The sequence below is a fragment of the Thamnophis elegans genome, chromosome 7 (assembly GCF_009769535.1).
Source record: "Thamnophis elegans isolate rThaEle1 chromosome 7, rThaEle1.pri, whole genome shotgun sequence".
In the NCBI taxonomy this organism is placed as follows: domain Eukaryota; kingdom Metazoa; phylum Chordata; class Lepidosauria; order Squamata; family Colubridae; genus Thamnophis; species Thamnophis elegans.
Genome location: NC_045547.1, coordinates 83,953,203 through 83,974,301, shown reverse-complemented (window position 1 = coordinate 83,974,301; position 21,099 = coordinate 83,953,203). Strand labels below are relative to the sequence as shown.

Sequence of the window (21,099 nt, the reverse complement as noted above, 5' to 3'; positions counted from 1 at the left end):
CACATCATGCCAGTGCTGTCTTCTCTTTTTCCCTTTCATCTATCTATCTATCTATCTATCTATCTATCTATCTAATCTGTCTATCATCTATGTACCTACTATACTCATTTTTCTTCCATCTATCCATCTATCATTCCTCTCTCATCTCCATACCTGCCTGCCTTCCTCTATCCATCATCTATCATCCATCTCTCATCTACATACCTACTATCAACTTCCTTCCTTCATCTCCTTCCCTTTCTTTCCCTTCCTTCCTTTTCTCCTTTTCTTCCCTTCCTTCCTTTTCTTTCTCCTTTCCTTTCCCTTAACTTTCCTTCCCTTTCTCCTTTTCTTCCCTTCCCTCCTTCTTTTCTTTCTCCTTTCCTTTCCCTTAACTTTCCTTCCCTTTCTCCTTTTCTTCCCTTCCCTCCTTCTTTTCTTTCTTTCTCCTTTCCCTTAACTTTCCTTCCTTTTCTTCCCTCCCCTCCCTTTCTCCTTCCCTTTCCCTTAACTTTTCTTCCTTTTCTCCTTTTCTTCCCTTCCCTCCTTTTCTTCTTCCCTTTCTCCTTTCCTTTCCCTTAACTTTCCTTCCCTTTCTCCTTTTCTCCCCTTCCCTCCTTCTTTTCTTTCTTTCTCCTTTCCCTTAACTTTCCTTCCCTTCCCTCCTTTTCTTTCTTTCTCCTTTCCTTTCCCTTAACTTTCCTTCCCTTTCTCCTTTTCTTCCCTCCCCTCCCTCCCTTTCTTCTTCCCTTTCTCCTTCCCTTTCCCTTAACTTTCCTTAGTCTCAACGTTACAACAGCCTCAGAGGGGAGGGAGGCTGCCGAAAGTGATTTATGACCATTTTTCATCACTTAAAGACCATTGCAGCACTTCCCCCCCCCCCCATGGCCCCGTGATCAAAATTCAGATGCCTTGGCAGCCGATTCCTATTTATGACCGTTATAGCCGTCATAGGTGCGCGTGTGTGACACGATTCCCCCCCCCTCTTGTGACAAGCAAAGCCAACGGGGAAAGCCAGATTCAATTCACAATCGCCCCCAGCAACAATTCACTTAACTGCTGGGGCCAAGGGAAAGGGGTAAAACGGTGCAAAAAGAAAATTGCGGTGGAAAGCTGAGGGCTTGCAAATATTATTATTATTATTTCTGTTTCTGTTTATTTATTTGTATGCCGCCCTTTTCCCTGGGGGGGACTCAGGGTGGCTCACAATCAAAAGGAAGGGGGGGGGACAGACTTTTACATGTAAGACAGTACATGAGTAAAACGCAACATTCATACATTCCCCCCCCCCTTAGTCGCAATTAGAACCCCGGGATCACCAGGTGGCCTCCCATCCGCCCCGAAAGCGGGCGTGTGTGTGTGTGTGTGTGTGTGTGTGTGTGCGCGCGCGCGCGCGCGTGTGTGTGTGTGTGTGTGTGTGTGTGTGTGTGTGTGTGTGTGTGTGGGAGAGAGTCTCCCCTGAGGCGCCCGCCTTCGCCCCGCCCTTCCCAAGCTCGAAACGCCTCAGCGTTTCCCGCCCTTTTTTCTGCGCAGGCGCCCTCGGGGGGGGCGGGTGCGCGCGCGTGCCGTGCGCGCGTGCGCAGGGAGGGGGCGGCGCCCTCCCTCCCTCCCTCCCTCCCTCCGAGGCAGCACTCGGGTGCAACCGTTACTCACTCTCTTTCCCCCCCCCCCTCCCACCGCTCGGCCGTTTGAGGGAGGGGAAGGAGGCGGGGAAGATTAACCCCTTCGTGCCCCGCCCCGACGCTCCTTTCTCGTCTCTCTCTCCCGCCCCCCCCCTCCTCCTCCTGCGACTGAGGCGGCGCTGAGGGGAGAGGGCGAGCGCGAGCCGGGGGCCGGCCAGGCGCCCCGGTGCATTGTGGGGCGGAGTTAGGGGGGGGCAAGCCGGAGCGGCGCGGGGAGTCCCGTCGGCGGGCGGGAGAGCAGCCGAGACGCGGTAAGGAGAAGGCCGCGAGGGGAGGAGGAGGAGGAGGAGAGTGGAGAGAGAGAGAGAGAGGGAGGCGGGTGAGGAGCGCTTAAAGGGGAATGCGCCCCCCAGGGAGAGGTGGGACGGAGCCCACGGGAAGAGGCGGCGGGGGGGGGGTCATGTGTGAGGAAAACCCGGCGGGGCCCCCTTAAATAAGGCGCTCTTTTTTAAAAAAAAAAAAATTTCTTGCTCGCCTCCGGAGGGGAAGGGGTTAATCTTTCCGCCCGCCGACATCTTTCTTCCCCCCCCTCCCCTCACTCCGGCGGGCGGAGGGGAAGCGGGAGGCCCAGCGCATGCGCACTGGGCCTGGAACGCCGGCCTGGCTCGCTTTCTCCGCCGCGGCCACGCCCCTCGGGGGGAGGAGCGAGGATCGAAGCTCCGCCCCTTTCCCCAGCCGGGCCAGGAAGAAGGGGAGACGATGCGGCGGGAGGGAGGGATGGGAAGGAAGGAGCTCCTGCTGCCCCTCGCTTGGGCTCCAGGCGGCCGGGCTTCCCCTCTTCCCCCGAAAAGGCAGGCAAGGACTTCCAGCCTGGCTCTTGCTTCGGAGCGACTCCGGGTGAAGCGGGTGGCGGGAACACGACTGCTGCAATTGGGACTGGCCAGAAGAAGCCACCGTTGCCTGGTCTACAGAGAATCTCGGTCTCAAAGGTCTCCCTGCTGGATCAGGGCGTTGGACTAGATGACCTACAAGGTCCCTTCCAACTAATCTCTTCTTTCCTCTGTCTTATTCTATTTTCTGACCGTTTCTATTGTTCTATTTCTATTCTATCTTGCTTTTCTTCCAAAAGGCAAATTGTCTTTCTTAGGGTTTTTTTTTTTCCCCCTTGAAAATGTTCTCAGCCAAGAAGCTTCTTCAATTCAGTTCAATTCAGTCAATTGGGATGCCTGTAGAGCAGTGATGGTGAAACTTTTTTGCACAGAATGCCCAAAGCTGAACGTGTGTATGCCCAAAACCCAAAGACCTGCCTCATTTGGGAAAGAGAAGAAAATAGTTAAAATATCGCTCCTGTTTATTAGTCTTGAGATGGTTAAAACTTCAGCTGTGCCGTGGCATGATCCAGTTGAACGTAAACCTGTGTGTAATTTTCTCTTAGATTTAACTGGCCTCTTAAAATGTATTGACTTTGTTTTAAATTCATATTGAATGTAATGTATCTGTTCAAAAATATATTAAAATTGCAGCATGTGTTCGGGTAGGGAATCCAGCCCTTGCATCCATCCCTTGTTGCAGAATATATCAAACATATACTTCGGTAAATAATGTATAACTATTTAGTTATTTAATAACATAATAATAGAACGGTAATATTTTAGGTAGTAATGGCGATTGGATATAAGCTTAAATAATACAGCAGTTCCAAATATAGTTTGATTACAAGTATCACTTTCTTCATTTGAAGTATTTCAATTGTGTTCCCTTACCCCAATTTACCTGGTGCAACTCAATAATATTTTCTCCTAAATATTTATGTGATTGTGATTTCAAATATTTTACAACTCTGACATTTATTGGAAGGAGTTTTAATTGAATTTAATTAAAGTATGTGATTACTAAATTCACAAGTATTGGGAGATTATTTTGATGTTCAACTAATCACTTATTTATGTGAGCTACTTTAGCAAACCAGAAAGTAACGATCTTGTGTTTTCTGTAAACTAAAACATGTTTTCCCCCCTCTGATTGTGGAATGAAACAAATGAAATTGTTCATGTAAGTAGTTATTGACACAAAATACTAACTCATTGATTGCCAGAACTAATCTGCAGTGTAATGTTCACTCAGACTTTTAATTTGCAATAATAGAGTTTCATCTATTTATATATTTGATCAGGTACCCATAGCTGAGAAGTGTTTCTGCCAAACCAGAGTTTGTGGTGCTCTAGAACAGTTTTATTTAGGGGAGACATCAGTAGCAATCTTGATACAGGCTCCAGTTAGATGTTACTTGTGGCCCTGTCTGAAGCAGTCAGACCTGGCCAATAACGTTCATTGTTTTCCCTGGTATTCTCTGTTCCTCTGGTTCTCCAAATTCACATGCAAAGGATCTTTTCACAATCATAACCCTAATAGCAAAATACATACGCATTGGAGACTCAATGTTTGGGCCATAGTGGTTTCTAATTGGTGAATAGGGATTGATTATTTCAAATATTTTACTACAACTCACTACAGTAAAGAGAATTGTTAACTTAAACATTCAGACTTAACAGTGATTGAATAAACAGTATCCAAAAGCAGTACACATTTATTTTATTCACACACTGGCAGAGTTCACAACATAGAACATCAAAATTAGGAGGGGGGGGAATCTACAGCATTGTGTGGTCTCCAATCTACCTCTAGAATATGTGGGATCAAAGTATTTGCATCTTTTGGTGTTTGATGAATGATCTGTCAACTATGTTTGTAGCTGATTAGATCATGTTCCCCCACTCTGCTTTAACAATTTAGGCAAAGAAGGGGAAACCAACATTTGCCCCCCCCCCCCATTTCCCTTCTGAATAACAGAATAACAGTTGGCGAGCCAGAAAGGCAGATAAAATGATGGTCTAATAAATATAATAAAACTAAAGAGGCAGTTAGCACATACACTAAGAATGTGGCAAAGAAAGTTTATTTGCTGCCCCCATTTAATGTACAGTTGAAGTTTTCCAAATTGTTTATTGCTGGCCCATTGGATCAACATTCCAGTTTTGAAAACCTCTTTGGCTGCTTACCATTACAGAATATTTTACAAAAATGTTCATATCCAGTGCCCTAGTTTCAAGTAATAAGAGATGAGTGTAGCCACTATATTGTTTGATATCAAGGTATAGAATCATCTGGTAGCTGTCATTTTTCAGATAGTCTTGAAGAATATTGATTCTCCGGGATTCATTCCAAATTGGATCCATTCCAGCTTGTTGTCTTGTCTGAATTTAGGGTAGCAAATTAATTGAGCTCTTATTGATAGATGATATAGATCCAAAATTGATATGATTGGCATCATTCAGGGCCTTCTTTATTTCACTTAAACTGCTGGAAGAAATAATCCAGAAGCTTGGACTAAAATGCCATCATTGTACAAATTATTTGTAATTCCAAGTATGTGGTGAAAAAACGAAACAAGATGGTGAAAAGATGACTGAAATTCTGGGATATGTGTAAGGTAAAACAAATTGAAACTTACTTTGGGCAAGACCCAAATGTTATGGATGGGGCATTCTCAGTGTGAATGGAGAAGATGATCTGATAGATGTGGTCCTTATCATGGAGACAAAATGTTGCCAGGAATATTTTCAGCAAACAAAAACAACCTGTGAGTGGTTGCTCAACTGCAGGTCTGAATTAAATACAAGATTTACCAAGTTTTGAACCTTTGACTGTTTAGCTTTAAAGCTATTTTTATGTTTTAACAAACAAATTGTATAAAATTCCTGAATTATTCTGATATGACCATCGGTAATTCATTTGTCTCTAACTTCATTGCTCTTTTCCCTGTTAACCCCTGATAATTCCACATCCATGCACTAAGTGAAACTGAATTGGTCTATATTTGGAGTGGTCTCAACCATCACAGTGTGGCATGGATTAACACAGAGGTCTTCAAACTTGGCAACTTTTAGACTTGTGGACTTCAACTCCCAGAATTCTCCAGCCAGCTATATAGTTGAAGTCTACAAGTCTGAAAGTTGCCAAGTTTGAGGACCCCTGGATTAACATCTACAAAACACTTACAGGCTAACTGAAAAGAAAAAGGTTGTCTGTTTGAACAGGCATTGTATTTTGGTGTTCATAAGGAATTTCAAAGTGTTTATAGGGCCTTTTATTTCTAAATTATATATAGTGTACTACAAATGCAAGGATTAAGAACAAAAATCAGTTTTGTAATTACATATAGTAAGATCATAGTGGTTTCACTGGCGAATTTAACACCACTAGATTGTCACTGTACAATTTAGCAGACAAAATGAAATCGAATAGGCTGTTTCACGAAGACTTTTGATGTATTTTCCATACAAAAACAGTTGAGAGATCACATTTTTATATAGAATATGCGACTGCCATAAAAGATAACTTTTATGCTATATGTTTGTATTTTTTTTAAACATAGGATAACAACTCAACCAATTTAACAAAGAAGAAGAAAAACTGCCGTCACTAACAGTGTGAGAATCATGTCTGTTCGAGAGTCCTTTAATCCAGAAAGTTATGAACTTGACAAAAGTTTTCGGTTAACCCGATTCACGGAACTTAAAGGCACCGGCTGTAAAGTGCCTCAGGACATTTTGCAGAAATTGCTCGAATCTTTGCAAGAAAATCATTTCCAAGAAGATGAACAGTTTTTGGGGGCTGTTATGCCAAGATTGGGTAAGAATACTTTTTATTGCTGGTTATAATTATTTCTTGGGACTCTGATGCACGTTATTGAAGAGTGGAACATAGAGATTTCACACTCTATGGTCCTCTCTTTAAAAAAAACCTACCTACCTACAATCACAGGGAACATTAGCAGTCGGTATCAGTAAAACTGCTCTAGGATTAGTGGCCTGGCTCAATCCTAAAGAGGCTTCGTTTAGTTATGCCTCAAATAGTGATATGAATACTGTTGGATTCTACAACATTTTAAAAATCGTTTGACTTTCTATTTTATAACCACAAGCTTTTATATGGCAGATTATTGCCTTAATGTATCAAAATGCTGTTAGCATAATTTTTAAAAAACTCAATGGGTATTTTTATTATTAATCTTAATATGGGTATCTTTTTTATTGTTTCCTGCTAATGGCGAATTTAATTCATGTTAGTTATTTTTGTGTTTTTCTGATTTTGGTGTATCTGGCTTAGAGACACAGCAGTGAAAAAGCAAACAAAATTAAAAACCAAAACCATCTGTTGGCTTTTATTCTAATAATCCAGATACAGGTAGTTCTCAACTTACGACCATTTATTCAGCAATTGTTCAAGGTTATGACGATCCTGAAAAAATAGACTGGCAACCCGTGCCCAAAATTCTGTCTTTAGCAATACCCCTATGGTCCTACGATCAAAATTCATGCACTGGAAGATGAATTCCATCTGAAAGCTAAGGCAAAACTCATGTACCGATCTATTTCATTTTACGAAAAATATAATTTTCCTTCAAGGGAGCAGTTTTGACGGAGGTTCTGACCTTTTGATTAATTTCAAAACGTGCTTTATATTGCTTTTTAGAGTACGGAAAATCGAACAGGTTTGCATGAAAAATCTGTGTCTGTTAAATTCATCAGGTAAAGAGGAACGTGGAGCCTATTGATATAGAGAAAGAACTGTATTCCTAGTCGTGTAGTTGTCAGGCAATTTAAGAAGTATTTGTACGGCTGTTGCGGCAGGAGGAGAAACCGAAACTTCTTGCCTTAGTAGATCTATTTACAGGTGGTCCCTGACTTAACCACAGTTCATTTAGTGACCACTCAAAGTTACAATGGCCTTGAAAAAAGTGACTCATTTTTCACACTTAACAACCGTTGCAGCATTCCCATGGTCACGTGATTTACACTCAGATGCTTACCAGCTGGCACATATTTATGCCACTTACAATGTCCCGGGGTCACATGATCCCCTTTTGTCAACAGGAAAGCCAGATTCACTTAGCAACCGTGTTACTAATTTAACAACTGCAAGTGCATGTGGCAAGAAAGGTCATAAAACAGAGCAAAACTCACTTAACAAATTTCTCACTTAGCAACATAAATGTTGGGCTCAATTGTGATCGCAAGTCGAGGACTGCCCGTATAATCATTATGTAGCCTGGTGCAGGTTGCACTTTTTCTGAGAAGAGTCCTTGGGAAGACAGCGCTGAACGATGCTGCAGCATGGATGAGAAAAGAAACACTGAACTCTCATTCAGAGCCACCCTGGGACACGCGGGGCTTGGGTAGCCCTGTCTGCCAGGAATATGTAGAAGTAGAAAGGACAAAGACAGGCCGATATTCTGAAAAATAAAGCGAGTTACTTTTATTACAGGGATTGGCATGGATACTTGCGTTATTCCTTTGAGACACGGAGGTCTGTCCTTGGTCCAGACAACAGACTACATTTATCCCATTGTGGACGACCCTTATATGATGGTAAGAAAAATGTTAGAATGTTGGTCACTTTTTGTCAAATAAAAACTCTGGAGGAATGGGGATGGATGTCAGGCTATCGATTTCACCTGGCTTTGGCCTGGTAGTCTTTCTCGGGGTTTTGTCTGGAACTACCAGGCCTTTGAAGAAATTCCTCCCCCAGCTGGAGACTGATCTTGCTTTGAGCATTTAAATTATTTCTATTCTTAACTAAATGACGGTCGTATCTTGGTACTCAACTCCCTTGAAATTCATTGCGTTTAGTACCCAACACATTTTGACATTAAAACTTTGTCCTTGTGCTCATTGTTTATTTGGTACTCAACCCATGTTGCTGTTGGCTGCCTTGTGAATCAGATTACATTATTCCTTATGGGGAAAAATTGTTTGGTACTCACTGTTTTAGTCATCATCGCACCTCCCAGGTTAACGATGAGTACTGAGGTACCACTGTATTGGAATTCAGTAATATTCTACAGCATTCATCTAAGCAGTTTTAACAATTAAAAAAAAATCAGAGTTTATTAGTTTACCCAATGGAAGATAATATACAAACCACTCTATTGATGCCAAAATTTTGGGGGGTATCTTGTCTGTGATGAGGCCCGTGAAGCATAGAACTGGGCAAAATACTGAAAGAATGTTGATATTAGTGTCAACCCCTTGCATTTCTGGTGGTGTCCCCTGGACAGCTGCTTTGTTGTGCCAGGAGAGATGTCATATGTGCAATGAACTTACACACTGTCTGAGAAAGCGTTTGGAGCAACCGTTCTGAGCTTTAAGACGGAGCTGCCAGCGCGATTTAGATCATTTTTATCCCCTTACACTTAAATGCTTTGCACAATCCTGTGATGTGTTTTTTGTTTAAAACAAATCATTTTTTACATATGTTATTTTTCAAGGCTTGTTGGTTTTCTTGTTGGTTCTATTTAAAATTGCTTTAATGGTCAAAACTGTTTTGTATCCCAATAAGTAAATAAATTGGGGTCCTGCTTAGTCTGCTCAGTATACAACAGAGCTAAATGCAACAATAATAGCAATTCTGTTAATTTGTTTCATTCATTGCTTCTTCCGCCTGCCACCTCAAATTTCAGTCGGTAGATTTCTTGATCTCGCCCAGCCTCTTTTTAAGGTTAGCTTGGGAAGCAGGTTAAGCATTAAAATCGCAGTTCAGTGAGAATTGTTTGTGTTGCTTTTTCCAGGGACGCATCGCATGTGCCAATGTCCTTAGTGATCTTTATGCCATGGGAGTCACCGAATGTGACAATATGTTGATGCTTCTTGGCATCAGTAATAAAATGACAGACAGGGTAAGTTCCTTTAATTGTGTTGATAAGAAATTCTGGGGTTGGGGGGGGGGGGGGCACTGCTTTACTGTAAAGAAGAATTTGCCAAACTTGACTGTTCTCATTTAATTTGCGAGAACTGGCCTCGTCCAGCCTTTTGAGCGGAACCTATCCAGCTCTTTTAAACTCCATAGGGGTTCAGGGAAGTGTAAGTTTCAGTTAGCAGACTATTTCTGTATGTATATACGCAGGTGTGAGGGGATGATTCAACTTTAGCAGTTGTTGAAATATGACTTCCTTTGGGGTGGCTTGTAAGCTGTTAAATGTATTCGGTAGATGCTTGACTGGGCCATTGATTTTTCCTACTTGGGTTTTGTTTTCTCTGAAGGAAAGGGATAAAATCATGCCTCTAATTATCCAAGGATTTAAGGATGCCGCAGAAGAGGCAGGAACATCGGTGACTGGTGGTCAAACAGTATTAAACCCTTGGATTGTTTTAGGAGGAGTGGCCACAACTGTCTGTCAGCCTAATGAGTTTATAATGTAAGTTGGAGCATTTTATGCCAAGGAAAAGGTGCTGAAAGTATTAAAAGAGGTAGCTACTTCTAAAATTCTGAATTGTTTCTCTTATGTGTTGTTAACTGTGAGGAAATTAAATGTTTGCCTTTGGCTCTGGACTGGGGTTTTTAATAGCGAGGCATGTTTTTCTGGTGAAGCTTTGCAAATTTATTAAGGGTGTTCATCTTGCAAAGACGCAGCAGTTGGTTTAATTGTGACTTGTTTAAAAGTTACACTTGGTCAGGCTCCTCCAGGATGCCAAATAGTAAACTATGTTTTGCAGTATTCAGTGTTTGGGTTAAAATAATGCTGTAAACAAAACAAAGCGAAAAATCACCCTGCAGCTTCAGTGATAACTTTAGAACTCGTTGTATTTGTATTTAATAAATTTATAAGCCGCCCAATCCCGAAGGACTCTGGGCGGCTTACAGACAATAAATTTTAAAAAATAAAGAATTAAAAAACAGAGGAAAAACAGATTTAAAAACCACATCAAACACCCAATCTTGTCGTGGCAGGACCTCAGTCATGAGGTCAACAACCCCAGGCCTGCCGGAATAGCCAGGTTTTAATAGCCTTTCGGAAGGCCATGAGAGTGGGCAGGGTCCGGATCTCTGGGGGTAGTTCGTTCCATAGGGTCGGGGCGGCTACAGAGAAGGCCCTCCCCCGGGGAGCCGCCAGCCGACATTGTCTGGCTGACGGCACCTGGAGAAGGCCCACCCTGTGCGATCTTATCGGCCGTTGGGAGGTATGCAGCAGAAGACGATCTCGCAGATATCCGGGTCCCAGGCCATGTAGGGCTTTAAAGGTGATAACCAGCACCTTGAATCGCGTTCGGAGACCGATGGGAAGCCAGTGCAGCTCGCGGAGGATAGGTGTAACGTGGGTGTATCTTGGTACACCCAGTATCGCTCGCGCGGCTGCATTCTGGGCCAGCTGCAGTCTCCGAACACTTTCAGGGGCAGCCCCATGTAGATTGTGATAGCAGTTCTACAATACACTGTGGTTATATTGTGTTTCTGTTTGTTCACTGATGAGAACTAGGTAGTCGTCTATTTCATCCATGTTGGAAAAACAGTGTGACTATAAATCATTTCATGATTCCAGCTGTTAAAAGTCCGAGCTCTGAAAATCTGTCTTATTTTCAGTGTCTAAAATAAAGGCAACAAAATCTTATCCAGAAGACTATATATGTATATATGCATGCATGCATATATGTAGCAGACATTGACACTAGTAACAATTTCCTTTTAGGATAAAATTGTCATATTAGCATTAAAGGTGCCTCAGATAAAACTACCAATTATCTTCATTATATATTTGTAAGCCTTGATGATTATCTGTGGATATATGAAAAAAAAATGTATTCATTTAAGATAACTAAATGAGTACCTTTTTTTGGTTGTATTCATTCTAAATAAGGTATCTGGATAATATTAAATAAACTGTGGAATAATTACTGAAAAATAATGATGGCCTATGTGCTTTTTAATAATACCTGTTCATGACTTCTAGGCCAGATAATGCCGTCCCGGGAGATGTGCTGGTGTTAACCAAACCATTAGGAACACAAGTAGCCGTAGCTGTCCATCAGTGGTTAGACATCGTAAGTAAATCCCTTTCAATATAAATCCAACAAGGGGGCAGCCGTTTCCTGTGACTGAGCTATGCCAAACTTTGAACAAAGTAGGCTAGGTGTAATGTATTTAATACCAACCTATTCGGTTGGTTCATATTCTTTTCATATATATTAAATATGTGGAGATAACCTTGGAATATGGTTTTTATATATGTATGGAAAGTTGTTGTAAAAAAAAAATTCTGGATGTACATTGACTATGTAGAAATCGGTTTCATACAAAAAACCCCCACTTTTTTTGTGTGTTTAGAAAAGCAGTAAAATAACCCTGTTTTTTTAGTTTGCCCTTTGAAATTCGTTCTGTAACTGGAAATAAAATACATTGTGAAACTGTTTCAGGTGCTATTAATTCTTCTTGGTCCTCATCCATCAAACAGAAAAAGCAGTTGGTTTATAAACAAAAGAGATGTTCAGATAGTGAAAATCAAAATGCAACAGGAAGTGCTTCAAAGGATTTCTTCAAGTTGGGAGAATTGGCACTTAATGCTGTTCAAATAATAACTGCACAAGTAGATTGCTGAGCTTGAATTGGTGTGCAACCAAGAAATAAATCTTGAGTATTCAGTAACAAGATCGTGCCAGCATGCTGCTAATACGTGTCAAATCCCATCCTAAGATCATGGGGAAAGGATTAAGAAGGAACTGAATAAAAACAAAATAAGATACCACAATATATGTATACGTATGTAGCCTTTCTCTTTCCTTCTGTGCCTTAGCCAGAAAAATGGAATAAAATCAAGTTGGTTGTGACACAAGAAGACGTGGAACTGGCCTATCAAGAAGCAATGATGAACATGGCAAGACTGAACAGAACAGGTAAGGGAACAGGTGGCCAGCTTGTTTCGGTCAGTGACCAGGAAAAAACCAGGGTCTGCAAGGTGAAGATCTGTTTAGATTGCTAGAAAGTCACATGGTTAAAATGGCTCTCTGGAATGTTGCACAGAGAGTCCTACATATAGTTCACTTAGTGACCGTTAAAAGGGCACCGGGAAAAAAGGGACTAAGGGCCGTTTTTCAGACTTACGACCTTTGCAGCATCCCCGTAGTCACGTGATCAAAATTCAGATGCTTGGCACCTGGCACATATTTATGACGGTCGCAGAGTCCTGGGGTCAGGTGATCCCCTCTGGCAACCTTCTGGTAAGCAAAGTCAATGGGGAAGCCAGATTCACTTAACAAATGCAGTGATTCGCTTCCCCACTACCTGTAGTATGATTCTAGCTCAGTGTTTCTCAACCTTGGCAACTTGAAGATGTCTGGACTTCAACTCCCAGGGGAATTCTGGGACTTGAAGTCCAGACATCTTCAAGTTGCCAAGGTTGAGAAACACTGTTCTAGCTATAGAAGAAAGGCACATTGATGCAGCGGTAAAAGCCTCAGGATCAGGACCCTGGAGGATATGAGTTCTAGCCCTGCCTTCGTGCTCTCGGATGTCTTCGGGCCAGCCACTTTCTTTCAACGTAGGCTGAAGCAGCGCCAGCCCCTTCTAAAAAGGTTGCCAAGAAAAATGTGTGGGCTTATTCAGGTGGTCAATCGTTCACTCTCTTTGTCTCTCTGTCGCTCCCAGCCTTCTCTCTGGGAGCGCCTTCCCTCTGGAATGAGCTGCCCCCGGAGCGTCGTATAATCCCCGACCTCCGGTCCTTCCGATGCGCCCTAAAAAGTTGGCTTTTCCAGCAAGCCAGCCTGGCCTGAACAAAACAAATCAAAGTATTGATTATTGTTAATTTTAATTTGAATACTTTTTTAAAAAAAAAAAGTGTCATTGTTAATTTTAATTGGGTTTGCGGATATCCTATTTAATTTCTTTTTAACTTTTGTAGTATGTGTTTCTTTTAATGTTGTACGCCGCCCTGAGTCCTTGGGAGAAGGGCGGCATATAAATCGAATAAACGGCAAACCTCAACCCACCCACCCTCCCTCCCTCCCTCTCTCTCTCTCTCTCTCTCTCTCTCTCTCACACACACACACACACTTTTCTCATACTATCTGTTACTACAGATATATATCAGACATGGTTGTAATTTTTTTCCAAAGAAGAAAATACAACTATTCATGTTGCAATTGGAAATGAACATTTGGAAAGGGGAGAAAAAAAAAAACATTTCTATGATACATTTTCAGAAAATTTGGGGCTATCCCACTCTTAACTGCAATTGGAAATATATATTTTTTAAATCTACAAATCTTCTGAATCGTTATAAGTCGTTTGGTATTTCCAAATGATTTTGCCCAAAGGAGATCAGGAATGGATGGTCCATGTGCAGGAACGCCCCCCGCCCCGCCCCCCCCAAAAAGCAGAAGACCCTACACCATTTCTTCAGTTTTATTTGAAAGGAGCTGGAAATGTAAACTCTGATTTAATACCGAGAGATGGGCTGAACTCTGAAGTTGCATAACCTTTTCCTCTCTTTCTCTCCTCTCAAGCTGCAGGGCTCATGCATACGTTCAATGCTCATGCAGCCACGGACATCACAGGCTTCGGAATCCTGGGACATGCGCAGAATCTAGCCAAGCAGCAACGCAATGAAGTGTCCTTTGTTATTCACAACCTCCCCGTTCTTGCCAAAATGGCTGCAGTTAGCAAAGCTTGTGGGAATATGTTTGGTCTCATGCATGGGACTTGTCCAGAAACATCAGGTAATGTGTGTGTGTGTGTGTGTGTGTGTATTTAATTTTTCAGTCTATTTCTTTCCCTCTTTTCCTCTACCTTAGCAACTTTAATATGGGTGGACTTCAACCCCCAGAATTCCTCAGCATGGTGTCATAACAATTTCTGCAACACTGGCCCTTAATCTCTCCCCAATAGGAATATGAGAGAAGAACATGAATCGGCGGTCAATAGGAAATTTGATCTACCATATTTTTCAGAATATAAGACGCAACACACACACACACACACCCAAAAAAAGTGGGCGGAAATGTCTGTGCGTCTTATACTCCGAATATTGCGTTTGGGGGAGGCGGGTTGGTGTGGCGCCAATCAGCTGGACTGCAGTGGTGGTGAATGGGCTGTGGCGAACGGCCAGTGGCAGCGGCGAATGGGCGGCATGAAGCGGGTGGCGGCGAATGGCCCGTGAAGAAGAGACGGTGGTGAATGGGCGGCAGTGACCGGGAAGCCGCTGGAAATGGGCCATGGCAAACAGGCCAAAAGAATACCAGATGGATGCTGGGAAGCAGAGGCAGATTTCCCCCCCCCCCTTGTTTTCCTCCCCAAAAGCTAGGTGCGTCTTAAGGTCCGAAGCATTTTATAGTCGGAAAAATACGGTATATAGTGAAGCCGATTTCTTGTTCTGCAGTGTGTGGTGCCAAGTTTAATGTAGATAAAATCCAAATAAGCCAGGCAACCACTTTGATTTGACCCATGAGCCGGGAGCTAACGCTGCCCCTTCTTCTCCTTTTGCAGGAGGCCTCCTCATCTGCTTACCCCGGGAACAAGCAGCACGTTTCTGCGCTGAGATCAAGTCTCCGAAATACGGCGAAGGTCACCAGGCATGGATTATTGGGATTGTAGAAAAGGGGAACCGCACGGCCAGGATTATAGACAAGCCACGAATCATCGAAGTCGCGCCCCAAGTAGCCACTCAGAACGTAAACCCGACACCCGGGGCAGCTTCTTAATCCTAGACGAAATAGTTCTCTCTCTCTTTTATTTTAATTTTTTTTGGTTTTGTTTTGTTTGTTTCATTTTTTTTTAAAAAAAAAACAAAAACAAAAAATAGATCTATTTCCTTTATCATCTTACAGCCTAAAGAACTGTATGAAAAAAAAAAAGAAGAAGAAACACATTGTGTCTGCAAATCTGGTGGCCTTAGGTCGGTTGGAGCGAGTGAATTTAACCCTCTTGCCTTTTTTTTTTTCCCCTCCTTTCCTCCCCCCCCCGGCCCCCCCGTTACATGAACTGAAGATGCTGCTATGTCGAGGCAGCTTCTGAGTTGAGAATGATATTGTTATCCAATACTGTTTGATTCATTTTGAATCTTTAGACACTGATCTCTCGCCGCACAGGCTCTTCAAAGGTGCTTTTCACCTAAGCGTCAGGCATTATCCCTTCGTGGTATCAAATGCAGTTTTGTGTTTTTTTTATTTTTTGTTTTTTTGAGGCTATATGTATATTTATCACTAGCTCTAATTTCCGGATGCCTTGAATTCCAAAAGGCAATAAAATTTGGATGCACAAGGAGCTGAACCCGGAAGCAAAAAAAATGGGTTGCGTGTCTACCAATGTTCCGTCTTTTCATTCGTACGAGTCAAGTCGCCTTCTCCGCGGAAAAAAAATCTACGGCCTCGGACTTCGCGTGGTAGTATACGGTCGGTTCACAGAAACGCGCAAGTGCTGCCTTCGCACGGAGGGCACGCCTAGAGCGTGAAGGAAAGGATCCTTTCGTTAGCTCAGACAATGTTTACTTTGGATTACCAGTAATCACTTCCTTTTCATGGATGGTATAAACGGCATAAATCAGTTTTCAGTGGGATGGGTTGTGTGTGTGCTGAGGAGCAGCAGAATATTGCTAACTGAAAGGGGAGGGTATTCTATAATCATTTACAATTCACTATATAATTACACGAATAATTTTTAAAAATATAACCATTTTTTTAAAAAAAAAACCTGTTCTGTGAATGGTAGTGTTTAATACATTTTATATTTTGTATAGTCATTATAATTTTATTTTTTTGCTTTTCTTAAAAACCGGCTGTCTAGTATGATGCTTAGTATTTTTTGTTCAGCCTACATTCTTGTGCACGCTTTTGTGATGTGTTTAAAAGCTACGTTGCCAACCTTGCAGCCTGAACTTAAGCTTATTATTTGAATAAATATTTAATTTTTTTATTGCTCTTGTGCAAAGTGGGTGACTTTTTAACTTTTATGCCTAAGCCCTGCTGGGAAGTGAGGACAAAAGCGTTTAAACCTTTAAACTAGCTACCATTCAGTTTTTTTAAAAAAAAGGTTTTGTTTTTCATCTAAAGCAATATAGTGTTTAATTCCCAGTATCGTAATGTAAAATGTGACTATTCAAACATCATGACAACAGGTCATTTGAATACCTCTTCCTGCTAACAGTTGCACATATGCAGTAAAATGTTTCCGATTCTGAAGCGTTTACTGGAAAACCTGTTTTCCAATCTGGTTGTGTATAAAAATGCCTTTAAAAGAGATTGTAACAGGCATCTTTGCAATAAGAACCTTTTCTTGTGCTTATAGTTTTGAAAGAATGAATGAACCTGAAATAAGAGTTTTTTCTGGAAGATTCCCATACATGCAACAGGCTTTTTCGAACGAAGATGCTGTAGCTATTTGTGTTTTTGGGCGGTTGGATTTTTAACCTTTTTATTTTATTTTATTTTTTGTATGCAATAATTTGGTATTAACACTCTTCCACATTGTGAACATGTCCTTAAATTGTCATTATATAATTTTAACATAAACGTTTTCACGCGTGAGGCTGTGCCATATTGAGAGAAACAGCAGCAATACATATGGAAGTTCCTATGTATTTCAGTTCCTATTCCGTATTTCTCCACTTGAGAATACACAAATTATGGAAACTTGTACTACTACTAGAGGTAGGAAATCAATGCAAATAGAAGTGGATGTTTGTAGCTCAATGTTTGAGCTGGCAAGTGGGGGCTGCACCTTGGTGCACTCTAAGCTTCAACTGTTTTCTTGCAGGTGTTTCATTACCCAACTAGGTAACATCATCAGAGCTAGAAGGGAATGGGGTTTGCTCTCTTTATATATATATATCTAATCAGCATCTCCCACAAAGTGGATACCTATGCAACTTTATCGAAGAGTGCCTCACCCCTCAAACCATCGGAACAGTTCGTTTAGTGACTGTTCGAAGTTACAACAGGACTGAAAAAAGGGACTTATGACCATTTCCCACACTTATGACCATTGCAGCATCCTCCCGTGGTGGTGTGATTTACATTCAGACGCTTGGCAATTGGACTCACATTTATGACGGTCACCGTGTCCCAGAGTCACGCGGCTCCTTTGCGGCCTCCCGACAAGCCAAGTCAGTGCGGGGAAGCCAGGATTCACTTAACGACCGTGTGACTAAGAAATGCAGAGATTCGCTTAACGAATGCAGAAGTCGTGACAAGGGGCAGAACTCCACAAATTTCTCACTTAGCATCTTAAATCGTGGGCTCAAGGACAAGCAACACAAGCTATGAGAAGGATAACGCTGTGATATATTTCGAAAACATCCGATTGTAGCAACCTCATGGTATCACCATATTCACACCCACCCAACTCCCATCAACAGCTGCAAGGAAACAGCCAAGCTCAGAGAGCACCAAGGACCCCTCAATCAATGCAAAATGACTCTGAATATAGTTTATATAGCTTGCTAACTCTCTTCATCAACTTCCTCTGTACTTTCTTTACTCCTCATGGCAAATATACTCTCAAGAAATCCTTTGTTATTTACAATCTGCGGTAGCCGTTGAGTAAATTACTGGGTGGCAAGTGAATTTTAGCAAATCTCACATGGCAAACACCTGTTTGGTGGCACAGGTTAATTTAATTCTTCTACAGTGGGCAGTTGAAAATATAGAGCAGATTTTGCCAAAATTATTTGGCATGCAGGTCTTTTTTTCCCACGGTCCTTTTTTCTTTTTTTTTAAACAAAAATGTTCAGAAAGAGACATTTCAAACGAGCAATCTTTTTAAAAAAAAAGTGTAATGTTTGTGTGTTTTGCAGAAAATGCGGTGGAATAAATTACCAATTCAGTGATAATGGAACCTGACTTCTGTAGTTGAATGGTTTGCTTGTTGATATGAGAAAAATGTTATTTATTCCATAGAAGGGCTTCTCGAATGCAAAATACATCAAGGGATTTTCTTCCAAAAGCAATTCTTTGATTTTTGATTCTGTTATTTTGCAGAGGCAGCAAAATACAATACGTAATTATTTTATCTACTACATTTATATACAAACCACTCTTATGTTGCTGGACATCTGTTAAAAATTCCCCTAAAAGCAATAATATTTCATGTAGGAGCAGAGATGCTTAAATTAGTTCAATATTTCTGCATAAATATGGCCTAAAGAGTGATATGTTTTTCACACAAGATCTAAAACTCAACCAAGAGACCCAATTAAACAAAGAAGTCATAAACATGATACATTCATTTATTTATGGAGGAAAATGATTGAAAGCTACATATTTGTGAAGTTTGAACATTTCATGTAAAGACAACAAAAGACCAAATTTCCAAAGTATAGAGAAGGAACTGAAGAGAGAGAGCAGGAACAAAGGCTACTTGAGACAAACACTTTTGTCTCTAGAACTGGAGGGAAAAAAACAACTAAAATATTTAATTGTTTCTGAAATGTTTAAAGCTTCATGAGCTTAGAACAAATTCTCAGTCAACGTTCAATATTTGGATCTCACATGCAAGGGTTAGGGTTAACCCTAACCCAAAATACCTTTTGAAATCCATTGAATCCATTTTCAAGGTCTAAGTATTTTCCTTTAGATAATGAAATTTAGAAGACGAATTTGGTTGAATTGCAGCCTATCTTAATGTAACCGTAGAGCTAAATTAGTTTCCCTAGCAAGGTCTAAAGGGGATGTAGAATTGAGATGGACAAATAGAATAGAAGAATAGAACAGAACAACAGTTGGAAAGGACCTTGGAGGTCTTCTAGTCCTACCCCCTGCTCAGGCAGGAAACTCTACACCACTTCAGACAAACGATTATGCAACATCTTTAAAATTTCCAGTGTTGGAACATTCACAACTTCTGGATGCAAGTTGTTCTATTGATTAATTGTTCTGTCAGGAAATAACTTCTTAGCTCTAAGCTGCTTCTCTCCTTGATTAGTTTCCACCCATTGCTTCTTGTTCTACCCTCAGGTGTTTTCGAGAATAGTTTGACTCCCTCTTCTTTGTGGCAGCCCCTGAGATATTGGAAGACTGCTATCATGTCTCTCCTGGTCCTCCTTTTCATTAAACTAGACATTCCCAGTTCCTGCAACCGTTCTTCATATGTTTTAGCCTCCAGTCCCCTCATCATCTTCGTTGCTCTTCTCTGCACTCTTTCTAGAGTCTCCACATCTTTTTTACATCGTTTTCAAAAAGGAGTCTGAAAATGTTTTAAAAGTTCTGTGAATTTTCTTGATTAATGTCTTCATTTGTGGCTTTTATATTGCAATGTTACAAGCAGGGAACGGTATCTTAAAATCTAGCTGGTTGGTTATGGCACAAATATTGCCGGATTATGAGAAAGGAATTAATAAGGAATAATGAAAGCAGTTAAAAAACAATTATCTTTAGTGGGTTTTTATTAAATCTGTGTTTAGGTGTGGTGTGTAAATTTTTATACTGGTTAACCTGACAACCGTAAACATTCTGCTTTCGTTTTTGTTTTTTTAAAATCTGTAAGAAGTTTAAAGCTTTCTAATAAATTTTTTGCTTAAACAGTCAGAATCTTCTATAAACTTTAATGGTATACCATGAGAAATGGATTTTGGAACAAAACAGAAAATTAGGGTATGTTATTAATAGTCTTGTAAATGAAAAAGATAGTTATGAAGAGAAGCGAATAGCAGAGTTGGAAGGGACTTTGGAGGTCTTCTAGTCCAACCCCCTGCTCAGGCAGGAAATCCTATACCATTTCAGACAAATGGCTGTCCAATCTCTTAAAAAACTTCCAGTGTTGGAGCACTCACTCACAATCCAGCCAGGAAATGCTCAGCTCCATCCAATCCCCTCTCCTGACTGCACCCCTGCAAATTAAGAGATTGCAGGGTCGTAAAAAAAGGACTTTAAATAGGTGTGAAATAAGTATCGGAAGTCATGGAAAATCCAGAGACTGAAAACAATACCAACGGGAGAGAATGTTGGAGCTTGGGGTTGACATGAGAAGTCCTTGGTGCTCTCTGAGCTTGGTGGTTTTCCTGGAGACGTTTCATGACCCAAGTAGGTAACGCCATCAGTGCTAGAAGGGAGTGGGGTTTACTCTCCAGCTTGTCCTGTTGATATTGCTCGTCGTTCCTGGGTTAGGCTGTTGTTTATGGAGGTGGTAGCTCCTTGACTGAGCCGAGGTGGCGCAGTGGTTAAATGCAGCACTGCAGGCTACTTCATCTGACTGCAGTTCTGCAGTTCGGCTGTTCAAATCTCACCGGCTCAGGGTTGACTCAGCCTTCCATCCTTCCGAGGTGGGTGAAATGAGGACCCAGACTGTGCGGGCAATATCCTGACTCTGTAAACCGCTTAGAGAGGGCTGAAAGCCCTATGAAGTGGTATATAAGTCTAACTGCTATTGCTATTGCTATTGACTTGATATTACTTGCTCCTTGATTGAGATTAATCGTGATGTTAATCTCTGCTCATCTGGGTGCCGCTTATTTTTATATTTTTGCTTTCTTTTTTGCTTCCTTTTGGTCTCTCTTGAATTGTATGTAGATGTCATTTATCTCTGTATATCCGTTGACGGCTGTTGTGTCCAGTGCCAGGTTTCTGGAAATTCTCTAGCATTTTTTTCCCCCCTTAGGCTTAGCTTGATTCAGGTCGCTCACAGTTTCCCAGCTGAAATTATGGTTCAGTCTGTCCCTGCCATTAAAGAGTCTTTTGAC

General features: G+C 41.4%; 1 protein-coding gene across 3 annotated transcripts; it reads left to right on the top strand.

Moving 5' to 3' along the window:
• The first annotated feature begins 1,591 nt into the window (after positions 1-1,591).
• SEPHS1 (selenophosphate synthetase 1) lies at positions 1,592-16,343 on the top strand. 3 transcript variants are annotated; one of them, XM_032221380.1, is made up of 9 exons: positions 1,592-1,912; positions 6,037-6,293; positions 7,929-8,032; positions 9,232-9,339; positions 9,704-9,858; positions 11,389-11,479; positions 12,229-12,328; positions 13,937-14,149; positions 14,916-16,343. In XM_032221380.1, exons 2-9 carry the CDS (start codon positions 6,101-6,103, stop codon positions 15,128-15,130), a joined length of 1,179 nt encoding a protein of 392 aa, XP_032077271.1. In that variant the 5' UTR covers positions 1,592-1,912; positions 6,037-6,100; the 3' UTR covers positions 15,131-16,343. The 3 variants fall into 3 exon arrangements, with proteins under 3 accessions (XP_032077271.1, XP_032077274.1, XP_032077272.1); XM_032221383.1 differs by lacking the exon at positions 1,592-1,912 and adding an exon at positions 1,948-3,017; XM_032221381.1 differs by lacking the exon at positions 1,592-1,912 and adding an exon at positions 1,948-3,195.
• Positions 16,344-21,099: the final 4,756 nt, after the last annotated feature.